Here is a 25,430-nt window from a genome sequence, read left to right as displayed (position 1 = left end):
GGGAGGAACAGAGTGTAGGCAGGGTCCCCAGGGCTGCGTGGGGACACAGCTTTGGCTCTTTCGTTGTCTGCCTATGTTAAGTTCATACGTTTACTTCTTAGGACACCCCTGCATCTCGCTTGTGCGAATGGCCATGTGGATGTCATCAAATACCTAGTGCGAAACAGCTGCCGGCTGAACCTTGCTGACAGTTTCAAGAGGTCACCGCTGATGAAGGTATGACAAATATGTTACGCTCTTGTAAGCTGGGCTTACTGACTTTGCATTAAATGGGAGGTGTCTGGCAGGATTCTTGACACAGGCCTGTGTAGAAACATGCATGTTGTACTCGGCGCGGAATAGGCATGTGTTAGCTAATCTTTGAAGATGTCCTCCTTGCGCAGAGTTTGGAAGCTGTGCGAGTTGTGACAGTGACACATAAACACTGGAAGTGTTTCCCTTGTGCGTTGATCCCAGGCAGTGGAGTGCCAGCAAGAGAAATGCGTGGCTGTCCTGCTGGAGCATGGTGCTGACCCGAATCTGGCTGATGCTGATGGCAACACGGCCCTTCACCTGGCTGTCCTGTCTCCTAATACAACTGTAGCAGGGCTCTTACTTGAGCATAATGCCAATATTGATGCTCAGAACCAGGTAACCTTGGCAGCTGGTAAAGCTGCGCTTTGGAAAAGGTGCCAAACTCGTCTGTGTTTTTCTAAATGGAATTATTTATTCTTTCAGGATGGTTATACCGCCCTTAATCTTGCTGTCTCCAGACATCAGGAGGAGATGGTAGAGTTTCTTCAGAAAAAAGGAGCTGAGAGGCGTGCTCAAGATCAGCGTGAAAGGTGAGGGGGTTTGTCAAAATGACACACAGGTCTCCTTAGCCATCTGTAAGTGTGGCTGATGAGAGGCATGGGCGTGAGTTTTGAAAAAGAAGGAGCCACGGGGAAGGAGTCCCCTGGAGTGACGGGTAAAAGCCGGTCTGCATTTGACTGCTCTCATGCCTCAACTGTTCTCATACTTTCCGCGTGGGAGACTGCAAAAAAGCATCACCCCAGAGACGCAGACCCAGACCCTGCAGGAAACTTGCCATTAGCTCAGCAGCACCACTGCTTTGCAGAAGGGGGCTTTTTAAGGAGGGGCATAGCTGGTGCATAAGTGCTGTCAATGGAAGCGTTGGGAGAAAGAGAGGTAACACCGTGCAACGGGCAAGGTCCATAAAGTGAAACATGAGGAGAAAACCTCTTGCTACGAGGAGGATGGTCAGGCAGTCAAAGAGCGCAGCCTCCATCCGTGGTGGCTTTACAGAGCAGAGCAGGAGCCCTGAAACAGCATGTCTGACCTCATAGCTGAATCTGCTTTGTGGAGGTGGTTGACCTAGAGACCTCGTGAGGTCCCTTCCAACCTGAATTCTCCAGTGCTTCCGTGTATTTGGCTTTGCCTTCTCCGTGCTTGTACGAAAAGGAATTGCTCTGGGAGCAAGCAGAGATTAGAATGATGACAATGCAGTGCCTGCAGAAGCAGATATATATCATAGCAACTTTTAGATGCTTTAGGACTTCTCTAACAGTTGTCATTTTTGCTGGGGATATGAATGCAATCCAAATTCTTCTTTGGCATGATAGTGATGTTCTTACAACTCTGGCTTCATGGCTATGGATCCCGCTCACGTGTCTCAATGTGTTGAGTACGTGAGGTTTATGGTGTCATTAAGAAGGGCTGAGTTATCAGAGCATCAGTGTCTGTGCTGATTTATGAACCTTTTTGGTAACAGCACCAAGGTTTGATGCTACGTTGAGACCTTTGTTGAAGCTGGGCTCAGTGATGTCTTCTGATATATCTCCTTCCCCTGTCAAGAATGGATGTGGGAATGGAGAAATTCCACCCACCAGGTGTTCTTAGAATTCCCGCTTGCGTTGCCAAGCTCTGCTCAAGCCCTGTCACCAGAAACTACCTGCCTTTTGTTTCAGTGGGGCTCCGACTGATAGCCCTTTAGTTAAACCCCTACGCAGTGGGGTTTAACTGTGAAAAGTTCTCCTCTGCTTGTGCGTAGCTTTACACCCGTAGGCAAAGCTTCTTGAAGGCGGCTACCTGTGCTTAAAAGGTAGGCTAAGGAAAATTTCCTCATGGTAGTAGCCGGCTGACAGCACTACCCTATCCTTAGGAACATGCCTTGTCTTGCCCATGAACAGCTGCACTTGTCACTGTATGCCAACTTCATTTCTTCTCCGCTTGCTGCATTCTGTTAGCCTCTGTCAATTGGAAGTTAGAAGGGCACCTGGGTAAACTGTGTCATCTAAACAGCTTTAGGAATAAAGCATGTTTGATGGGCGTTACTCTAGGGGAAGAAAGGTCTTTACTCCTCATGCCAGTGTTCTGCACAGTATGAGTGTTTTGCTAGTGCACTGCTTTTCAAAGAAGCTTTGGTCAGAGCGAGTGCTTTTGTGCTGTTACCGTGGGGCGTTAAGCTTCCCTTCAACAATGTGGTTGTTTCTGTCAACTCTATTTCCTCTCTTTCTGTATTTATCCTTAGTGAGCTACTGGTAGAAGATGTAGATAGTGAAAACATGGAAGACCCTCATGCAGGTGGTGCAGAAGACAAGGTGGTTCTCAGCAGCTCCGTCCCTGTGAGGACTGTTGACAAGGCTGCACTTGCTCAGGATGCCAGAGGTAGGATCCTTAAGTGTGAAAGCGTCAGTGAGGAAAATCAGTGTGGCCTGCAGCAAAACCGTTCTTCGTCTTTTGGATAATGGGAAAAATGGGAGTGAGAGCAGCACTGAATGTGTTGCTTCTTACCTCATTTGTAGGTGGCCAGCCAGTTGGAGAAGTGGAGCAAGAGCACGGTGCTGAATTTCCTGAGGATTTCGAGGTACTTCCTCTGAGAGATGCAGTGGGGTTCCCCTTGCTTTGGGCGTATTTACCTCTGGGCTCACTGACCTGCTGCTCCTGCCACACAGAGAGGTCATTAGTTTTGCAGGTGCCTGCTGATGGCAAGTAACATTTACTATCTTTGAATTTACTCTGAAGACTGACCCAGTTACTAACAGTGCACCTCATATGCACGTGCTCTTAGAGCATCCTTTTTGCTCATGTAACAAATGTTTTTTAGGCCTGCGCACGGCTGCAGCAGGAGCTTGCTGATGCTCTTAAAAAGCAAGCTGTGTCAGAAGCTTTACTGGAAGTTACTAATCACTACAACAGAGTCTCGTATGAAGAGAATCTGTGCTTGCAAAAGGAATTGGAGACTGTTAAAGCTGAGGTATGGAAAGCCTGTCACTATAGGAATAAACCTGTGGGTGTCAGAAGTCACGGAGAGGGCAGGAGAGGCAGCATTGGTGCTTCAAAGCGTGCTATAGGAAATCAGTAGAGGCATGGGAGAGGCCAGGACAAAAGATGATGAAGCAGTGCAGTTTGTGTTCATCTGCCAGCAGACACAAAAGCGTGAATGTACTCTTCATGTAGAGGGTATGCGCAGATACATGCAGTACCTGAACTCTTCAGCAGCAGCTGACTCCTCTGTGTGAAAAAAGCTCACCTGACTACTGTGGATTCTTCCTGCGATTTGACAGATCCGGGAGTTGGAAGAATGTCAGCTTCAGTCCGAGCATTGTGTCCGAGACTTGGAGACCCTCTTGGATAATAAGGAAAGAGAAGTAGCAGCTTCTTCCCAGAAACTGCAGGACCTCCTGTTGGCATCTTTTGGGACTAATCCTGCTATCAAAGCCATGGAAGAACAAGTGCAGTGGTAAGAGAATAACACAGGGAAGGAAGCTGGCTGTCGCGTTCTGGAACTGTGCGAAACCATCAGGATAGTCTTCTTGTATCGCAGCAAGTCGATACGCTATTGTGGAGGGCGCTTTTGGATTTGACTGTGTTATTTCATGCTGTTCTTTCTGAATTGGTGCTCTGGTGGATTCCTGTAATAAGACCTGTATTTCTTTCTAAGCCTTGAAATGGAATACTCCAGATTGGACGCCATGGTCCAGCAACAAAGCAGTAGGACTGAAGCCCTTCAGAGAGACCTGCAAGCCTCTGCCTCAGTAAGCTGGTCGTAAACGTCCCTTTCTTGTGAGCTCCTGAGCCTAGTTATCTGTTTCTGTGGGGAAATTTTAAGAAGAGGTTTTCCTGGAGAGCCTGGGGAAAACTCAGTTCCAGAATACAGGCTGCTCAGAAAGCAGCCTGGTCCATTCCCCAGCTTTCTGATTTTGAGAGTTTCCGCTGGTACTATAGGAGGTCCTGCGTGACTCTCCAAAGGGTGAGGATTTGACACTTGTTCATTTCCTTCATAGCAGTTTGTCTGGTGCTGTGTTCTGAATTTGTGACCAAAACAGTGTTAACACTAACACGGGGATGATGAATCCCTTCTCTGGAAGAGAGGGGAGTAACAGTGCAGCAAATCAAACAACTGTGTGAAGTTGGCTTTCCCAAGATCAGCTCCTGAGCCCTCTCTTAGGCACAAGTTGAGCGGGAGCAGTTCAGGTTTTGCTTTTCTAAATGGTGGCCTTGTTTCCCAGGACACGATGGAGTGAGGCGATGCAGAAAAAATTCTGTAACATTGCTCACTAATAGCTGTCTGAGCCCACCCTTTCTTAGGCATGGGGACCCAGCAGTAGAGTTCCACAAAGGGCTTTTGAGGTTGCTCTGGCCATTCAGGAACATGTAACGTTTTATCTAGTCTGCTCGTTGCTCAGCTCTATTGCTAAAGCAGCCATGTGTCAGAGCTACGTTTGTTTTCAGAAGGTCTTCTTGTAGAAAGCGTCAACTGCCTTTGCAGTGGCTCATTTTTAGTGCAAAAGTAAGGTTTTGGGTGTGACTGTTGGAAGAGACCTTTTTTTGAATGACATGGAAGGGCATTATATGTTTAGGTGGCTTTAATTCTCAAGCTTCTACTTTCTCTTCAGGCACTCTTTCAAGTGCTTACTTACGCTAGTTTCGTCGACTTGTTGTTGTTGTCGTTCACGTTTCTTAAGTAAAAGACAGGACATGATGTTTTACGTTAACTGGGTGTAGAAAAGGTGTGTTTCTGGAGCGGGAGGAAGAGGAAGACACAGCTACAGATGACCATTGGGACCCTTTGCAAGTCTGATATTTCCCGCAAATTTTTGAAAATAATCTGCAGCTTTGACCTAAAGAGAATACATCTTCCTCCACGAGTGCTGTAAAAGCTGCCTTCTGACCGCTACTTAATTAATCTTCAAGTGCAATGGAAAAGAGAGAGCATGCGTATCTTGTCCTGTCAGTTCTGTAATGCAGCTTTGACTGGTGACAGCATATAAAAATTCCTCTAAAGCAAGATACCCGGTTTCTGAGGAAACCAGAAGGGCCTAGGTATGGGTGTGTTTGATTTCCCATGAGCATCTCAGGATTTTTTTCCTCTACAGGTGGGTGACCCTTCCCAGCAGCTGAAGGAAGAGTCTAAAAAATGCGTGCGGCTAGAAGCACAAAATCGCGATTTGCAAGAACAGTTGTCCGCCGTGCGTGAGAGCCATGGAAAACTGGAGAAGAGCAAATGCCAGCTGGAAGAAGAGGTGGCTAAGCTCAAACGTCATATGGAGACTAAGATGGTGGATCACAGCCAGGCAGAGCAGTACGAAAGAGAGGTAGAAGGACGAGCTGTGCAAGGAAGAAGACGAAGACTAAGAAAAGTCAATCTGGTTCCTCAGGTAAGTGAATTTCTCACATGTGTCTGTAGTTGCTATTATAGATTTCTGTTATGGTCACCATTACCTGGGGTTTTATTTTTGTTGCTGGATTCCACGTGTTCGTGCTGTGTTCCTGGAGTGTGGTGGGAGAAGGGAGTATGGCTGGCCCAGCTTACTCACTGAGTAAAGCTGGGCCCTCAAAACTGAGTATGTGCAATTCACTGGCAGGGAGAGATCAGCCCCTGAGCTCTCTGTTAAGCACAAGCTGAGCGGAAAGCAGTTCAGGTTTTGTTTTTCTGAATGGTGTCATTGTTTCCCAGGACACAATGTGGAACCTGAGGAAGGCTATCAGGAATGATGTGAAAGCTGTTCTTGTTTGAATGAAGTTCCTGGCTTCACTTTAGTTTTAACACCGGGTTAGGAGATGATAATTAACAGTCTTGATGGCCAATCTCTTCATCAGTTTCTGTTCTCTGCCGCCTCTCTACCTCCTTCTCTGTCCGCTGTCTGCAGGTTGGTGAACTTTACGATCTGCTGGAGAAAGAGTCTACAAACTGCGCACAGCTAGAAGCACAAAATCGAGATTTGCGGGAAGAGTTGTCCACTGTTCGTGAGCACCATGAAGACCTGCAGAAGAGCAAATGCCAGCTGGAAGAAGAGGTGGCTAGCCTGAAACATCATATGGAGACTAACGTGGTAGATCGCAGTCAGGCAGAGCGATACAAAAGAGAGGCAGAGGAACGAGCCGCACAAGAAGTAAGACAAAAACTAGAAGAAGTCAATCTGTTTTTGTTGGAAAGTGGATTTTTCACACGTGGCTGTAGTTTCTATTATAGATTTCCATTATGGTCATCATTTCCTAGTATTTTATTTTTGATGCCTAATTCCATGTGTTAGTGCTGTCTTTCCTGGAGTGTGGTGGAAGAAGGGAATATGGTTGGGCCAGAGTGCTCACTGAGTAAAGCTGGGCCCCTGAAATTGAATATGTGCAACTGACTGATGGGGAGAATCAGCCCCTGAGCTCTCTCTTAAGAACAAGTTGAGCAGAAGGCAGTTCAGGTTTTGTTTTTCTGAAGGGTGTCACTGTTTCCCAGGACATAATGTGGAAGCTGGGAAACTATGTGAAAGCTGTTCTTTTCCCAGCAGCTGGAGAAAGAGTCTAAAAAATGCGTGCGGCTAGAAGCACAAAATCGCGATTTGCAAGAACAGTTGTCCGCCGTGCGTGAGAGCCATGGAAAACTGGAGAAGAGCAAATGCCAGCTGGAAGAAGAGGTGGCTAAGCTCAAACGTCATATGGAGACTAAGATGGTGGATCACAGCCAGGCAGAGCAGTACGAAAGAGAGGTAGAAGGACGAGCTGTGCAAGGAAGAAGACGAAGACTAAGAAAAGTCAATCTGGTTCCTCAGGTAAGTGAATTTCTCACATGTGTCTGTAGTTGCTATTATAGATTTCTGTTATGGTCACCATTGCCTAGGGTTTTATTTTTGTTGCTGGATTCCACGTGTTCGTGCTGTGTTCCTGGAGTGTGGTGGGAGAAGGGAGTATGGCTGGCCCAGCTTACTCACTGAGTAAAGCTGGGCCCTCAAAACTTGAGTATGTGCAATTCACTGGCAGGGAGAGATCAGCCCCTGAGCTCTCTCTTAAGCACAAGCTGAGCGGAAAGCAGTTCAGGTTCTGTTTTTCTGAATGGTGTCATTGTTTCCCAGGACACAATGTGGAACCTGAGGAGGGCTATCAGGAATGATGTGAAAGCTGTTCTTGTTTGAATGAAGTTCCTGGCTTCACTTTAGTTTTAACACCGGGTTAGGAGATGATAATTACAGTCTTGATGGCCAATCTCTTCATCAATTTCTGTTCTCTGCCGCCTCTCTACCTCCTTCTCTGTCCGCTGTCTGCAGGTTGGTGAACTTTACGATCTGCTGGAGAAAGAGTCTAAAAACTGCGCACAGCTAGAAGCACAGAATCGCAGTTTGCAGGAAGAGTTGTCCACTGTTCGTGAGCACCATGAAGACCTGCAGAAGAGCAAATGCCAGCTGGAAGAAGAGGTGGCTAGCCTGAAACATCATATGGAGACTAACATGGTAGATCGCAGTCAGGCAGAGCGATACAAAAGAGAGGCAGAGGAACGAGCCGCACAAGAAGTAAGACAAAAACAAGCAGAAGTCAATCTGTTTTTGCGGGTAAGTGGATTTTTCACACGTGGCTGTAGTTTCTATTATAGATTTCCATTATGGTCATCATTTCCTAGTATTTTATTTTTGATGCCTAATTCTGTGTGTTAGTGCTGTCTTTCCTGGAGCGTGGTGGAAGAAGGGAATATGGTTGGGCCAGAGTGCTCACTGAGTAAAGCTGGGCCCCTGAAATTGAATATGTGCAACTGACTGATGGGGAGAGATCAGCCGCTGAGCTCTCTCTTAAGAACAAGTTGAGCAGAAGGCAGTTCAGGTTTTGTTTTTCTGAAGGGTGTCACTGTTTCCCAGGACATAACGTGGAAGCTGGGAAACTATGTGAAAGCTGTTCTTTTCCCAGCAGCTGGAGAAAGAGTCTAAAAAATGCGCACAGATAGAAGCACAAAATCGAGATTTGCGGGAAGAGTTGTCCACCATGCGTGAGAGCCATGGAAAACTGGAGAAGAGCAAATGCCAGCTGGAAGAAGAGGTGGCTAAGCTCAAACGTCATATGGAGACTAACATGGTGGACCGCAGTCAGGCAGAGCAGTATAAAATAGACTTAGAAGAACGAGCTGTGCAGGGAAGAATACCAAAACTAGAGGTAGACTATCTGTTTTTTCAGGTAAGTGAATTTCTCACATGTGTCTGTAGTTGCTATTATAGATTTCTGTTATGGTCACCATTGCCTAGGGTTTTATTTTTGTTGCTGGATTCCACGTGTTCGTGCTGTTTTCCTGGAGTGTGGTGGGAGAAGGGAGTATGGCTGGCCCAGCTTACTCACTGAGTAAAGCTGGGCCCTCAAAACTGAGTATGTGCAATTCACTGGCAGGGAGAGATCAGCCCCTGAGCTCTCTGTTAAGCACAAGCTGAGCGGAAAGCAGTTCAGGTTTTGTTTTTCTGAATGGTGTCATTGTTTCCCAGGACACAATGTGGAACCTGAGGAAGGCTATCAGGAATGATGTGAAAGCTGTTCTTGTTTGAATGAAGTTCCTGGCTTCACTTTAGTTTTAATATTGGGTTAGGAGATGATAATTACAGTCTTGATGGCCAATCTCTTCATCAATTTTTGTTCTCTGCCTCCTCTCTACCTCCTTCTCTGTCCGCTGTCTGCAGGTTGCTGAACTTTACCGTAGGCTGAAGAAAGAGTCTAAAAAATGCACACAGCTAGAAGCACAAGATCGCAGTTTGAGGGAAGAGTTGTCCACCGTTCGTGAGCACCGTGAAGATCTGCAGAAGAGCAAATGCCAGCTGGAAGAAGAGGTGTCTAAGCTGAAACATCATATGGAGACTAACATGGTAGATCGCAGTCAGGCAGAGCGATACAAAAGAGAGGCAGAGGAACGAGCCGCACAAGACTTAAGACAAAAACTAGAAGAAGTCAATCTGGTTTTGCGGGAGGAGTTTTCCACCGTTAGTGAGAACTATGCGGACCTGCAGAAGAGCAAATGCCAGCTGGAAGAAGAGGTGGCTAAGCTCAAACATCATATGGAGACTAACATGGTAGATCGCAGCCAGGCAGAGCAATTCAAAAGAGAGGCAGAGGAACGAGCCGCACAAGAAGTAAGACGAAAACTAGAAGAAGTCAATCTGTTTTTGCGGGTAAGTGGATTTTTCACACGTGGCTGTAGTTTCTCTTATAGATTTTCATTACGGTCATCATTTTCTAGTATTTTATTTTTGGTGCCTAATTCCGTGTGTTAGTGCTGTCTTTCCTGGAGTGTGGTGGGAGAAGGGAATATGGTTGGGCCAGAGGGCAATGCGCCGGCTGTTCCCGGAATCGACATCTTGCCCAAGGTAGATTTCCATTTTGCAGGTTTTGGGCAGTATCGCTGCATCCTGGTCTTGTTCTCACTGCTCATCTTTGAATGGGTGTTGTAACTTACAGGAATCCTTTTCTCTATGCCCGAGACAGTGTTCTTTCATGAGTAGCTTTGATGAAAAATAGTGCTAAGAGGGGGGTTCTTTCTGAATGAAAAAATTATCTGGTGTGGTATTTCCAGGGTTTTGCCGTGATGGCTGATGGTAGTGAGGAGGCACGCTTGCCTCAATGAGTAAAACTGGGCTCCTGAAATTCAGTATGTGCAATTCACTAGCAGGGAGAGTTGTCTTTCCCTTTGCGGTTGTTGAAAGTGCATTATCTGCTTCAGACACAGGCACTTCCCCAGGACAGATTAGAAGAAGTCAGAGGCAGTCTTTATGATATGAGATACAGATTAAGAGATCTTCAATGCGAAATGGCCAACATGCAAAACAGCCATCAAGAGAGAAGTTTTCAACAAGAATCCCTGCGTGCGGAACTGGAAAGGTACAAAAAGCTGTATCTGAAGGAAGTCGACTTTAGAAAACGCCTAGGAAATAAACTGGAAAGGTGAGTGCATGCTTTTTTGGAGCGGTAACAAGATGCTATTTTTTCCTCATGCATTTTTCTCCTAAAATCCCTCTCCTACACCTCGTGAGCATTACGTCTGTAAGCGTAAGATGGCATATTTGTTAGGAAAGTACCTTCAGACCCTTCCCCTTCATTAGAGCTGTCTCTTTAGTGCTTCAGCAGTACCACTGATCGTGGCCTTCATAGGGCATCTTTGAAGTTCATTGAGTCTTTTTGTCAATCTCTAGTCATCTCCTCCTCTAATTCTGGGTATGAATTCAGAAAAGATAAATTTCAGGTTCCTTATTGCTTGAGTAAGTACAGGCCTTTCAGAGAACAGAATTTGATTCTGTGAAGAAAAAAGAAGAAAAAAGAAATTCTTTTTTGACTTCAGTTCAGCAGCGTGTCTGAGGTTGGATCTTTCCTTGGGAAAGGGAGAGTAGCTCAGAGTTGTTACACAGGTGATGTACCTTTCAGAAGAAGCTATGTAAACACGTGGCATTCACAGGCTGCTTTGAAGCCCTAATGCTGAGAAGTCCCAAGTGTTGGTAACTCTTGCTGCTTCTTGCAGGTAGTGTCACTTCTTAGAAGCAAGCTCCAAAAAACCTCAGATCAAGCAATGCTCTTCTTTTGGATGCTCTTAATCCCTTTCACTTTCAAAAGTTGAATAATAGTCATAGACCTGGAGGGTAACTTTGTGGAAGTGTTCCTGCCAAAGATGACCCTCTGTATATTTCTGACTGTTTCAGAGCTAATGAGAGACTAGCAGAAGCCAATGCTAAGCTCCTTCAGGAGCGCCGTAGGAAGAGATTACCAGTCATAAGCAGCAGTGCCAGTGAAGGTCTGTTTGAAAGTCCAGTTCAGTGTTCAATTGACCCAGGACATCTTGGCAATGCTTTGTCACTGAACACAAGTCTGTGTGTACAAAGAACCAGCCAAAGCACAAAAAGGGCCCCAGTGTGATCAAGAAACGGGGCTGAAGCCTATATGGAAAATACGGTAAGCATTTTGAAATAGTGTTCTCAACTACTGCTAAAGAGTATCCATAAGCAAAGTTACGGTTTTTAGCCTAAAGTTAGAATCCATTTATAGCTCCAAAGTGTATGGTCTAATATACTGAAACAACTGCTAATGATGACTTTGCTTCTGACAGGTGACTCAGGAGGAGGAAGTTCAGACCAAGCATCCTGGTCCTCAGCAGCCCTCCCTCAAGGCCAAGGAGTCTGATATACGGAACCGGCTTATATAGCAAGAACAACCTCAGCATGGTGTGACCAGCCCCCTCGCCCCCCCCGAAGCTTTTGAATGCGATATGAAAGTGTCTCCCCTTGACGCTTTATCAGTATGTAATAAAGTTAAATGTTTAATTTGCTGATCAAGTAAAGTTTGTGTATTATATGGCTATAGGTTTTGTAATGTCGATATTGAGTGAAGTAATTTAAGTTTTGTGTAAGTGTCAAACTGAATACAGAGGGCTTGATATAAGAAACGCTAGTGCCTGGGAAATATAAAGTACTTTAAGTCTGTGGAATTTAGGGGCCCCACTAAACATGAGTTAATTGTTTCACACTAGCCTTCTAAAGTATAACATTTCACACTATCCTTTCTACCTATCAGTTAGTTCAAAGACAGAGCCTCCCAAACATTTGCTAGCTTGAGATACTCCTTGCCTGCCCATCCTGCAATAAATTTTGCAGGAAGGTCGCCCTGTTCTAAATCTTTGCTAGTTAACAGAAGAATTATAGATATGGCTGGTTTCAGCTAATTGTGTAACCACTGGGGCGTCCAACTGTGCCAAAGGTGAAAAGTTTAAGAAGAGGAAGACTCGTTTCCTTCATCTTGAAGACCCCTACTCACAAGAGGAAGACTCATTTACTTCATCCTGAGCCCCTCGCCCATGACCACGGGGAGGCACTGCACATGTGCAAAGGACCTTTTAGCTCATTATAATACGAAGCCGGGATAGAGCATGAATATGTATAGGCGTGTAACTTTAGAGGATAAATGTAGCGGGAAACGACACTGAGGTGTGTGTCTTTGGTGGAGCAGAGACTCCCCTGCGCACCCAGTGCTGCTTGCTTATTGCCTCTTACCCTTAAACAATCTGAATAAAATGTTTGGAATCAGTCGTGGCTAAGACTGAATTTTTATAACAAGTAGATGCTGGAGCAGAAAAGTCCCAATTCCCGAAAAGGAGGAGTGGTTATACTGAGACAGAATGTTTGCCTTCCACTGACTAATTCACAATGGGGGGAAGATGGCACTTTTGTGTTGCTAAGACCCAGCATTTAATTCCAAGCATTTTGTTCCAACCTGGCATTTAATAAACTGTGCAGTCTAGCGTGTGTCTTTGCGTACACGTTGGCTGGTTAATTAACACCAGGCTCAAGATGCGGTTTGAAGGAGCCCTTCTGTTTATGGCAAGGCGTTAACGTGAAGAAAAAATTCCTTCCCCGCTTCCTTCTTCTCGTCGCCGGGCAACGGCGCCTGCGCGAGGCGAGCCGTTGTGTGAGGCCGTGTCCGTGAGCCCATAGTGGCCGGCGGGAGAACGAGCTCCGCCCCCAGCAGCTGTACCGTGCCGAGGCCGCTCCCGCATCTTCGCTCGGGCCCTGGCACAACTCGTATGGTGCTTCCTGCCGTTGCTCCCCTGAGGCGGGCCCGTGGCCGCGTTCCTGCCGCGGCATGAAGAGGCTCTTCGGGTTCGGGAGGAAGAGGAAGGCGCAGCCGCCCGTCGGCAGCGCCTCAACGCCCCGTCCCGCCGGTGCGTACGATCTCCGGCAGAAGGACCTGGGCAAGCTGCACCGCGCGGCCGCCTGCGGCGACCTGGCCCAGGTGCGGCAGGGGCTGAAGAAGCACGGCGTGGACGGGCGGGACAAGGCGGAGCGGTAAGGGGGGAGCGGTGGAGGGAGGGCGCTGAGGCGGGATCGGGAGGTCCTGCAGTGCCAGGAGCAAGTGCAGCCCCCGGCAGCAGCTCAGCGGCGCTGGGGGCGAAGGGCCGCGGCAGTGCGGGGAGCGGGAGGGCCGCTCGTAGCCGAGCTCAGCCCTCGGCTGGGTGTGGGAGTCGGCCTTGCGCTGGCAGAAGCCCTTAAATTCGGCCTGGCATCCAGCTGTGGCCTTTTCCCCGGCCTTCTCAGTGCCCTCTTTGACGGAGTCGCCCTTCTTTGCCTGGGGCGCAGGAGTGGAAGGGAGCAGCCTGCCAAAGGCGAGTTGCACTTGAGCTGAGAAAGCTGCACTCCCTTAACTGAGGGTAACTTAAGGAGGGTTAAGCAGTGCGGGCAGGAAAGAGCCACAGAGCAGAATAAACGTGGGGTTTGTTGATGGTGCGTGCGCAGTTGCCTGATGTACCTCTTCTGACTGCGGTGTGGCAGCCAAAGCAAGAACCTGCTTTTAGGTGGCAGTTACTTTGTTCGGTACAGGTAGTCGGTGTCTTGGGCTGGAAGGTCCAGGCGGCAGCTTGCAGGAGAAGCTGCTGCTTCTGGCAGGTGTTATTGTGTGGGCTTTTGAGTCAAGCATAGCAAGTGCTTGGCAGTTGTATCTTCAGGAGGAGTCCTGGACTGCAGTGTAGCTCCTAGCGATCCGTCGTAAGCAGAAGGGATTCAGCTTCAGTTTCTGGGTCTTGTATGTGTCGACCCTTTAATGACTTTTCTGAAATGACTGAGAGTCAAAACTTTCGTGATGTTTGGAAGAGATCCTGGTTTTACCGGAGTAGCTCAGCTCCCTAGGCTGTCTGTCCTGAAGACTGGACTTCTGTCAGGCAGCTAGCTTCCTGCCTCAAAAAGACCTAGATGTGTAGGAGAAGCAGGGAAGAGCATGGTAAGCAGGCACTTCAGTAATGCTGGTGGTGTGCCTGAGTGTTGCCAATCAGTACTTGTTTATGCAGGTGTAGGTGGGGGATGCGGTTTTGAGGTGGACTGAGTGTGTTCTGTGCATATTCCAGGTGTCTGAGTGGAGGTGCGCAATGGCATTTATGGAAATAGCTGCTGAATGTTTCCGTGTTTCCCCTGTACCCTAAACCCTCCATGAGGGTTGCAGGCCCAGCAGTGCTTGTGGGTGTGATGTGAGTTGCGAGTGACTACCAGATGCAGTTGCTTTTCAAGAGTTTCATGGGGTCCTCCAATGACTGAAAGAGTTGATATCAGTGGAAATAGAAGTGAAGAATAGGAAGTGTGGGAAGTAATGGCTGAAATGTGTGCTTTGGTCATCTGAATATCTCGGTTCTGGTCCTTGGGACTTCCAAAAGCAAAATCCTGTACCAGGGATGGGGCGAGTATCACATGTGCAGGCTTCTTCCATAAAATGGGTCCTGTAGCCCATAGGACCTCCCAGAAAATGCACTTTGAACAACATGAGTTAGGAGCAGATGTTTTTTCAGAGGTGCTGTAACAAAGTCTTCAGCCTTGCAGAAAGAGATGTGCAAACCTCAGCCCAGAGTTGGAAGTACTGTAGGTGTGATGCTGGCTAGTCATGAATCCTGGATCAAAGCTAATTGCTAAGAGAGATATACCTTGTCAGCTGCCTGTCAGAGTGAACTCTAGAGCAGCTTGCAGCTGCTGGGTTATCTGCTCAAGCGCTGTTAGAAGCGTGTGCCACCAACCTGCAGTTTCCCTGTGGTCTCCCAGTGGCATGGTTTTGTGGGGAGAACTGCTCAGGCAGTTCTCTCCTACCCCATGGGTGATGAGTGTAGGATTGCAGCCCCAGGAGGAGCAAGGTCTGCCCAGGGTCCGCAGGGCTGGGTGGCAGAGCAGCTTTGGTGTTCTTGTGGGGACAGGCAACTGTGAGCATGCTGATGTTGTTCTCTGCCAGCCCGTGTCCTGAAGTGTGTCTTCTGTGGAGCTGAGCAGGCCTTGCTTCAAGCGGAGCCATCTCCTTCCCTGTTGGTGGTCTGAGGGGCTTGGTTGAGGAGGCTTGCAGCAAGGGTCTGCTGGTTTTCTGAAGGCTTTTCTGTTTGCAGAACCGACAGTAACTTCTTCACGTGTGTCATGTTTCATAGTGCTTAGTGGCAGTAGGAGCTTTATGAAGGAGTCCACGATCATCTGAACCAGTCCTGGTTAGCTTTCAGATACCATCAGGCAGTTGTTTCTTCAGAGGTGAAGGGTTCTGCATACTCACATGGGAATTTCTCAAAAGTTGTGGTAGTCATTCTTGCAATGCTCGAGTCTGTTCTCCCTCTGAGAAATAGCACCTTAGTAAGTGGACGCTGTGGAGACTTTTTGCCAGCCAGCCTCAGGCATTTGGTGTGCAACTACCGTTGCTGGTAATGGAATGAGAAGTCTTTTCTTAAGCTTGCTTTTTGCAAAGTGAAACTTGTGATCATACTGATTTATGACAGCCTGAAATGATTTCCTTAGTTGTTTGCCTGTGCTAATTTAATGTACTTTAACTTTTAGGACACCTCTGCATCTTGCGTGTGCAAATGGCCATGCGGATGTTGTCACATACCTCCTAGAGAACAAGTGTAAGCTAAATCTTTTTGACCATGATAACAGATCGCCACTGATGAAGGTACGTGCAATATGTTATGTTCTTGTAAGTGGAGCTTATCGATTATGCACTAAATGATGTATCTTGCCAGATTCCTTATATAGGCCTCTGTAGAGCCACGTATATTGCAATTGCTGTGGAATAGGCATATGTTAGTTAATCTTCAAGGATGCTGTTTTATTCCGCTATAGGGAAGCTGGGGGAATTATAACAAAGTGGAATGTAAATGTTGGAAATTTTTCCCTTCTTGTGTGTTGTTGCCAGGCAGTACAGTGCCAGCAAGAAAAGTGTGTGGCTATTCTGCTAGAGCATGGTGCTGACCCAAATCTGGCAGATGCAGATGGGAATACTGCCCTTCATCTTGCTGTTATATCTCCTAATACATCTGTGGCAGGGCTATTACTTGAGCATAACGCCAATATTGATGCCCAGAATAAGGTAAATTTTTAGATTTGTTACAGAAGCTCTCTCGGAAAGTCATGTTAATGCTCAACTTGAGGGGGCTTTTTCACTTTGATTTTTAACTGGATGGATTTATATGTCCTATCAGGAGGGATGTACCCCGCTTATTCTTGCTGTCTCAGAACATCAGGAAGAGATAGTGGAATTTCTTCTTAAGAAAGGAGCTGATGTGCACGCTCGAGATCAGTGTGGAAGGTGAGGGATAGGTCAGAACTCTGCATGGGTCCCTTTAGTATTCATTAGGTTGGATTGATGAGAGTCATGGGCATGAGCTTTGGAAAAAAAACTGGGGAGCCACACAGAAGGAGCTGTTTCCGTGTGACTTGTGAAAGCAAGTCTGCGCTTGGCTGCTCTCATACCTCAGTGGGTGATTTTTGCACTGAGGATTGCAAGAAGGCATTGTATGTGGTGGCCCTTCTGTCAGGAAGGGTGCCGTTAGCTCAGCAGCATTGCCTCAATTTGAAAACCCATCCCCTGCATAGCAGCATAGTTTGTATATAAGTATTGTCTATGTGGAAGCTTTGTCCGAAGCTTGAGGATTTAATTGGTTTGACTCCTTCTCTCATTTTATTGTTTCTCTTAATACTTAATGAAAACCGCACTTTCTTTTGTTCATTTTAATGTAACGGGGAAATACTTTTTTTTTTAGAGCAAATATGAATAAAAATGACTCTATGCCTACGTAATATTATCTGTTTCCTATAATATTTTGGATGTTTCAGAACTCCACTTATGACCGCTGCTTCTGGTGGGGAGCTTAATTCGATAAAAGCTCTTCTTCATTATGGTGCTGCTGTTTCCCATAAAGACACTAATGGGTGGACAGCTGAGGATTACGCTGTTATCCATGGATATTCTAGGTGAATTTTCGAATAAGTTGCCTGTTATCAGTGTCTGTTGTCTAAGTTGGTGGTTTTGGGGTAACAGCACCAAGGTTTAATGGTGTGTTGAGACCAGCCTCGAAGCTGTGCTCAGTAATGTCTTCCAATATCTATTGTTGCTGTGTTTAACGTTAACTCAGAATTGATGAAGATTTCCACCCAGAATTCTCTGATAGCTTTCAAATTTTGTTGTGAAGCTGGCATGTGCCCAGAATAAAAAAAGTGGCTGTATCCTACAGTTATCCAGAGGTGGAACTCGGCAAACTGAAATGGGGGTGAACACTCTCCCCAGATCAGCACCTTTGTCCTGCCTGATTTCCCCTCCAAGGACCAGGAACTATGAGCCTTTTGTTTCAGATGAGATCTAACCGATATCCCTTTTGTTAAAATCTGTGGCAGTTTACTACTCTTAGGCATAGCTTTGTACACAGAATCACAGAGAATCCCGAGGGTTGGAAGGGACCTCAAAAGATCATCTAGTCCAACCCCCCTGCAAGAGCAGGGTAACCAAGGTGGTTGTGTGTGCTGAAAAGCAAGGCTGAAGAAAATGTACCAAGCAGGAAAGCAGTAGTTAATGGTTTTGTAGGTCTGAATATGCATGTATAGGGTAAACATGACTGTAGTGGATGTTGAAGTTTGTAGTACTCATGCAATAAGTTGTCTGTGTGTTACCCTTAGTGAATACATCTGAGTATGTGAATCCGTATGGCTATGAATATGTATAGGATGGACAATGAGTGGCTGTTCACTGTTCTGTTAAATGGTCTGTATAAATACGTGGTTACTTTTACCAAAGATATTTCCTTTCTTTCTCTATGTAGTCTCAGTAAACAGCTGTCAGAATACCCAGACTGGAAAAACACGGGAGAAGCTTCTGCAAGTGATGCACGTAGCACTCAGCACCAGGCAGGAGCTTGTGACTTTACGCTGGGTGCACCCGCTATGGACAGAGGAGGTAGGATCCTTAACCATGGAGTAGCTCTTGAGGAAAATCAGCGTGTCATTTTCTTTAGGTGGCTTGTGTTGTTAACACTTACTGTGTCCACCATTAAATTCAGTGGAGGCATGCGATGGATGGCACAGAAGGTCGTGTGAATGTGCTTATCTGTGGTGAGTTGGAGGTGCTTCTTGTCAAGCTGATTTGTGTGCTACATGTTTGTTTATAGGATTGTTGCCTTGTGCTTGTCAGGTTGCCCATCTGTGTAGGTTTTCCTCTCGAGAGAAGGGGGCCAGGGAAGGAGCTGAGCATGAGTGTTTTTGTTCTTCAGGTGTGCAATTTTACCTACAGATGGCCATTCATCTTGTGAAAATCCAATTGCAAAAGCAGTAGGTTTATCCTGAGTAGTTGTTCATACTTTTGTCGTTGGGAAGCAACAGATGACACATCCAACTCCAAGCACAGCAGCTACAACAACCCCAGAGACAAGTACAGCAGCTACTCAAACTCCGACCGCAGCAGACAGCGCAGCTTCTCCAGCTCCAAGCACAGCAGCTACACCAGCCCCAGTGACAAGTATGGCAGCACCATTTGAGAGTTCTGAAGGTTTTGAATGGCCTTTGGGTACCCTTGAGACCTGCCTGCTGATTGTGATGGGGATCACTATGTTGGCACACATACAGAGTATGTTTTACCCATGACCATTTGATCTGATCTCAAAAGCCAAGCGGAGTCGTGTTTGGATCTTGTCTAGGGTTAGACGACAATATAGGAGGACCAAGAGATTTTCCCCGAGGCTGGACAGTCATGAGTGGCAGGGTGTGTGGAACAGAATGGGCGAGTATCTAGTCCACTGGGCCCCTCCAGTGCTTCAGAAGCGTCGGAGATGGAAGGCAGCTGTGTGGAGCCCCCAGCGACAAGCTGCAGAAACTGCTGAAGGGGAGGGTGAATTATTTTGAGCCTGGTGGGCCCATGACACTTCAGGGGCGGGGAGTGAGCGAGGGCTGTGTTGCAGCTGTCCTTAAACCTCGACAGGGGATTAAAGGTGAAAAGAGTAAGGGAAACGCTCCCATTGAGTCACGAGGATCAGACTGGACCCCCTTGCTCTCTAAACTTCTTCTCGAAGAGGAGCCTAGGTGCGGCTGAATCCAGTCTTAGTCTTCGGCCTTGTCAACGGTTTATGTTCAATGAAAGGAATATAAGAAATAAGGAAATCCTGCTGTTGAGTCACAAGGTTCAGTCTAGGCCCCCTTGCTCTGGCTGGATCCAGACTTAGTCTCAGACTTGGTCAGTGGTTTATGTCTGAAGGATGACAAATGTAATCTAGATTTTGCAATCTAGTTGTTAAAATGAATCACAAGATTGCTAAAACATTTGATTATTGAATATACATGCGCTTACAATGGAGTATCTAAACTAACACAACACACCAAGATGGAGATATATGGATCTATAGATGTATATGCATATATACACATACGCATGTTAAAAATGTCCCTCAGGTGCAGTGAAAAAGTAGTATTTCTGGTAATATACTCATGTCAGCTTTCTTGGCACTCCTCAATGGGCGAAGGGTTGAGTGTCAATGAGCAACAGTAATGACCCAGCTAAATGATTCCCCAGTTTCATAAACTTTGAGGATTTACGGACTCTGAGAGGTGTCCCTCCCAGAGGGAGACAGCTGGGTCGCAACGTGCTGTTGTTATTGACGAGTGAGCCAATCTCGTTTTAAAATATAAATTTATTAATTTGAGCAAGCGATAGCAGATAAAAAACAGCGCTGGGTGCGCCGGGAGGCTCCGCTCCGCCCCCCTCAAAACGCACACCGGGTCCTTTTGGAGGCTGTCCCTTATACCTTTTCGGCTCGGGACTTCAGCCAATCCTGTGGTCCCCCCCACCCGGACATCCTGACGTGGCTCCTTTCCACTGGTTCTCCCCACCGCTGGGGTCTCACCGTGGAGAAACTTCGAGATGTTTCCAGAAGCCTCGCGAAGCTCCCAGAAGTTTCGAGAAGTCTGCTGGAAGTTTCAAGGAGCTCCCGCCCCCAGCTCAGTTGTCATAGCAACCTCCATCCCCCATATGCTGTAACAAGACACTACCTCAAACTACTCAACCCCCCCCTTTTTCCCTCTCACAATCCCCTGCAGTAACACAACTGACTTCTCCCTCCCAATACAGAAGTCATAATGCAGAAATACAACAGCTACAAAATAAAACATGTTTCTACACAAAGTGACAGTCACAGAGAGCTTCCCAAAATGTAACAAACAATAGCCTCCTTTAAAACTTTTGATGAACAAACTCTACACATTACAATTTCCCCCTTTTTCTTTTTCATCATTTTTGTTCATCAAATCGTCGCAACATATCTTGGCTTAACAGCAATGAACGCTCTTGTTCCATAGGTTCACATTCAACTCCCATCAGCATTAGGCGAGCTGCTTCAAGTTCATTTCGCACAATTTCCAATATTTTACCAAAGATACATGGTCCAAATGTTAATCCCAACATGACCAACATCAGGGCACGTATAGAACCCCAGATACTTCCAACATCGGGGTCTCTGGACAAACTGACATGGAGTCGCATTAAAGCTTGGTCCTTCCGGTGTTATTTGGGTTGTGATAACCTGTCGATCTTCAAATTGAAGTAGGGTCCACTTAAAGGGTTGATGGAGTTGGTGATTTATCCCCTTAGCCCACATTTGAGGTAGATATAAGTAGAATAAACAGTTCGTCTAGGATGTGCCGAAAAGGGTGGAATCTTTTCCATTTCCCTGTTGTTAATAATTTTGGGTTAATTGTACTTAATATTACCCCTCCAATTAGAACTTCTGGTATGTTTTCTATAAGGGGCTTTCAAGTCCCTTTGAGCTTTGAGGCAGTTCTTCCAGTACTCCCGTGTAGCTCCAATGACAGGAGTCAGTTCTCCACAGTATTTTACCTCTCTACCTCGCTCGTCGACTCGGTTGCCTCGAGCCACGAGGGATAACATCTTCTCGGTAGCAGGGGTAGTCTTCAGGAGAGGGAGTGCTGTTTCGGGTGTTTGCCTCTGATTATATAGCTCTCTTGCCCAGCTCCCTTTTTGGAGCAACATTTTAATTTATATATATAATCCGATGTAGTCTATTACCACCCTTCTCGGCACTCCTGTAGATAGCTGATTTACACCAATATCAAAATGTTAGCGTTATTATTACATATCCTAGTCCCCTTTATGTCCATTTAAACCTTCTTGAGAGTGACTTTCAGGTCTCCAGGTGGGCTCACAACTTCCCAAGACTGTTCTGAATCTCTGATAGGTCCTTTCACACGGCTTGCGTGAGTCCAACCCTTCTCTGCTGTCCAGATGGCAGTTTCTGTAGTGAGTAAAACAAGATATGGTCCCTCCCAACGAGGGGTTAATGAGGATTCCTTCCAAGTTTTAATTAACACTGTATCTCCTGGTTTTATCGAATGAATATACATATTTAAAGGAGGTTGTTGAGATATCATACCTCGTTTATGCAACTCCTCCCTTCGTTTGGTTAGATGAATTAGATATGGTTTTAACATAACATCTTCAACTATTGGATGTTCAACTGGCATTTCCGTATTATAAGGCATACCATATAACATTTCAAAGGAGGAGACTCCCAAGTCAGACCTGGGTTGTGTCCTGATATTTAACAAAGCTAATGGTAGACATTTAATCCAAGAGAGTTTTGTTTCTATCATGATTTTAGTTAACTGTTTCTTAATTTCTCCATTCATTCTTTCCACCCGTCCCGAGCTTTGGGGATGCCACGGAGTGTGATACTCCCATTTTATGCCCAATTGATTGTTTCCTTAATTATTTTTGAAGTAAAATGTGGTCCTTTATCTGAGTCTATGACTTCAACAATTCCGTATCTTGAATTTATTAGTTCTAAAAGAATTTTTACCACAGTTCGTGTCATTGCCCAGGAGGTGGGAAATGCCTCTACAAAATGGGTTAAATGATCTACCATCATTAAGAGGTATTTATAGCTACCAATCTTAAGCATTTCAGTAAAATCAATCTCTATTCGTGAAAAGGGTCTTACAGCTAATTCACAACCTCCTGGGATTGTTTTTCGTTGATGTTATTTTTTCATCCTTTGACAAGTTGAACAAGATCTTAACATTTCCTTTGCTATATCATATATTCCTATACACATATTGTAGGGTAAATTGGTTGACAAGGGCTTGCGTTCCCCAATGTGGTTTTTTTTTTTATGTATTCTCATCATAGTTTGTCGGGCTAAGGTTTTTGGGACAACTTGTCTCCCATCTTCCAATTTCCATTTTCCTTGTTGTTCCTTTAGACCCATTTTAGCCAATTTTTGTTTTTCTACTTGAGTAAACTTATGTGTATCATTTATTTTTTCAGACTTCATAAAAGAGTTTTGCATTATTTTTATGACCCCCAGAGCTGCCCGTTTTGCCTCTGTGTCTGCTAAATTGTTTCCTCTTATTTCAAACGTTGTTCCCTTTTGATGTCCTTTTATATGAACTACTGCAATGCTTTCAGGTTCTGTCAGGGCCTGGAGGATTTGAATTATTAGCTCTGCATGGATTAGGCCTTTTCCTTGAGAATTTATCAATTCTCTTTCCTCCCAAATTTTTCCAAAAATATGTATTACACCATATGCATATTTGGAGTCTGTATATATCGTGCCCCATCTATTCTTTAATAGTTTCAAGGCCTGTAATATTGCATATAGCTCACATGCCTGCGCAGACCAACTGGGATTAAGGGGTCCCGACTGCACAGCGCTACAGCTTTTCCCATCTGTAATGGCATATCCTGACTTCCTTCTCCCTTCTATCACTCTTGAAGAACCATGTACAAAGAGTTTTTCACCCCCTATTAATTCCTCTTCCTCCAAATCTGGGAGTATTTTTAGTTGTTCCTCTGTATTATATATACAATCGTGATAATTCTTGAGTCTGTTTCCCATATAAAAATTGGGCGGGGTTTTGAAGGCTCGTACTTTCTAATTCCAATTTAGGAGAAGAAATTAGAATTCCTTCATGTTTGAGGAGCCTAGCATCGGTAATCCATTTGTCAGCTTTCTGCTGTAATATTCCCCAGATGTTGTGGGGCGATAGCACTTTCAATTCCCCCCCGAAAGTAATTTTTCTTGCTTCTTCTACCAGAAGTGCAGTAGCCACCACAGCTTTTAAGCAGGTCGGCCACCCTCTACTGACTGGATCTAACAATTTTGATAGATATCCTACAGGTTTTTTTCTGTCCTGACCAATCCTGTGCTAAAACCCCATATCCTGTACCCTTGTCTATGTTTACAAATAAAAAGGTCTTTTCAGATCAGGTAAACTTAGAACAGGTGCATTAACTAAATCCTCTTTCAGCTCCTGTAACTGAGTCTCATCTGATTCAGTCCATTTTAACAGGCCATCTTTGGTTAATTTTCATATAAAACTTAACCTTTTTACTATAATCTTCTATCCATTGTCTACAATAGCCAAGTAAGCCGAGTAGTTGCCGCACCTGTCTCTTAGTAGTTGGAGCTTTCAGAGATAATATACCAGTGACTTTTTCTGGATCTAGCTTTTTTGTTCCCTTGCTGAGCCAGTGTCCCAGATATTTTACTTCCTCCTCCACAAACTGTAACTTCGATTCAGACACTTTTAATCCCTGTAAACTTAAAAAAAAATTAATAATCTAATACTTTTTCGCCGAACATCCTCTTCTTGTGCTCCTGCTAATAACAAATCATCAACATATTGCACTAATGTCACATTACTCCCCTTTTCATATTTTTGTAATATCTGCTCTAAAGCTTGTCCAAATAGATTAGGGGATTCTGTGAAGCCCTGAAGAAGAACTGTCCACCTTAATTGCTGCTTTCGATGTGTCTCAGGGTCTTCCCATTCAAAAGTAAAGAAATCTCTAAAACCTCTTGTAAGGGACAAACCCAAAACACATCTTTTAAATTTATTACTCTATACCAACAATCTTTGGGATTTATTTTGCTCAGGATTGTGTATGGATTTGCTACTACAGGGAACCTAGAAACAGTTCTTTTATTTATTTCTCTCAGGTCGTGGACCAACCTGTATTTTCCATCTGCCATTTTTACAGGTAATAATGGAGTTATTAAAAGGGGATAATACAGGGTTCCAACAGTCCCTTTTTAAGTAAACGATCTATTTCAGGTTTAAATCCCCACCAGCCCTCTTCTGAGAGAGGGTGTTGTTTGATCCTGACAGGTTTATCTGGGTCTCTAATTGTTATTGAAAAGGGTTTGATGTCCAATTTTCCTATTGTGTCAGGATTATACCATACTTCCGAATTTATCTTTTCTTGGTCCACTAATCAAAGGGAACATAATTTTACTTGTAGTTCCTCATCTTGAATTTCTAAACTAATTCCTAATCCTATCATTAGATCTCTTCCCAAAAGATTATAGTCTGCCTCAGGTACAAGCAGCAGCGACTCTACCCCAATTTTAGAACCTGTTTCAAATATTGTGTCTCTTAATTACAGGTAACCCAAAGGGTTCCCCTTTCGCCCCTATAACTTGCACAATTTCTTAAAATTTCTTTTATAGCCGCAAGGAAGTCTTTGAACAGTTGATCTTTGCGCCCCTGAGTCCATAAGGAACTCAATTTCTTGTTGCCAGGGACCCACTTTACATTTTATCAAGGGCTCTTTAGTCTCTTGGGTCCCCAGCAAATAGAGCCCTGACCTCTTCAGCCCTCCTTCCACATTTTCTCATCAGCTATACGCTTCCTACATTCACAATTGTTAAAATGACACAAGTTGGATGAACCTTCGCCCTCAAGCGTAAGAGATGGGTTTGCTTATGCAGCCTGCATAAAACTGCAAGTGCCATACAATTATATCTAGAGATACAGATGCAGATATATCTATAGATATTTATGTCTTGTGCAGAACATCCTCCTCTGTGCTAGAAATTAAATGCTAGCACATGCCTCCATATTTGATCTTGCACCTGTTGACAGCAATGTACCATAAAGGGAGTACAGTACCTGGACAATGAAAGGCAAGAAAAGGAAGACAAGTTGCTGCTGACAGTTGTGACAGTCAGCAGCAGGCAGTATTCTAGCAGCTGCCTGGATAACCTGTAAAGACCACTTAGCATACATTGTATATTCCTAAGTACTTCTTGCAGGCACTGTGTGTGAAGGCAGAGCCAAAAAAGACATCAGCAAAACCAAGCTGGAATATAAAGGCATGAATTCAACTGCAGAAAGTATGACTATGCCTCAAAAAGCAGAAAACTGACACATCCTGACATTAAAGGCTGAGATTCAACATTTTCTTTTAAGCCCACATAGGCTAAAACCACAATGGTACAAGTCCACTCTGCTTAAGCAGTTCTTAGATTTTAAAGACCACCACAGTCAGGCTGTATCTCCAGACTTGCTTGTCACAGGCTATTAAATAGAAGCAAATGAACACAGCAGGTTGCAATCAGCATGTTTCAGGGCTACCAAATGCTTTCTACTACAGTTCAGGCT

General features: G+C 45.3%; 2 protein-coding genes across 2 annotated transcripts; both read left to right on the top strand.

Annotated features, from left to right (window-relative positions):
* Positions 1-9,284: 9,284 nt before the first annotated feature.
* On the top strand, positions 9,285-11,554 carry LOC308225554 (ankyrin repeat domain-containing protein 26-like). Its single transcript, XM_080626537.1, has 4 exons — positions 9,285-9,392; positions 9,941-10,161; positions 10,911-11,160; positions 11,315-11,554. The coding sequence occupies exons 1-3, from the start codon at positions 9,291-9,293 to the stop codon at positions 11,122-11,124; spliced, it is 537 nt and encodes a 178-aa protein (XP_080482663.1). The 5' UTR covers positions 9,285-9,290; the 3' UTR covers positions 11,125-11,160; positions 11,315-11,554.
* Positions 11,555-12,843: 1,289 nt separating this feature from the next.
* Positions 12,844-18,375, top strand: LOC308217432 (uncharacterized protein; the record flags this gene model as incomplete). The annotated part of the gene is made up of 9 exons (XM_080610502.1): positions 12,844-13,046; positions 14,099-14,112; positions 14,965-15,034; positions 15,549-15,663; positions 15,907-16,080; positions 16,193-16,299; positions 16,827-16,964; positions 17,807-17,940; positions 18,254-18,375. 9 exons carry the CDS (start codon positions 12,844-12,846, stop codon positions 18,313-18,315), a joined length of 1,017 nt encoding a protein of 338 aa, XP_080466628.1. The 3' UTR covers positions 18,316-18,375.
* Positions 18,376-25,430: the final 7,055 nt, after the last annotated feature.

The sequence above is a fragment of the Psittacula echo genome (assembly GCF_963264785.1).
Source record: "Psittacula echo genome assembly, chromosome: 1".
Taxonomy (NCBI): Eukaryota; Metazoa; Chordata; class Aves; order Psittaciformes; family Psittacidae; genus Psittacula; species Psittacula echo.
Note: the sequence above shows the minus strand (reverse complement) of the source record. Positions and strands in the feature narration are given on the sequence as shown.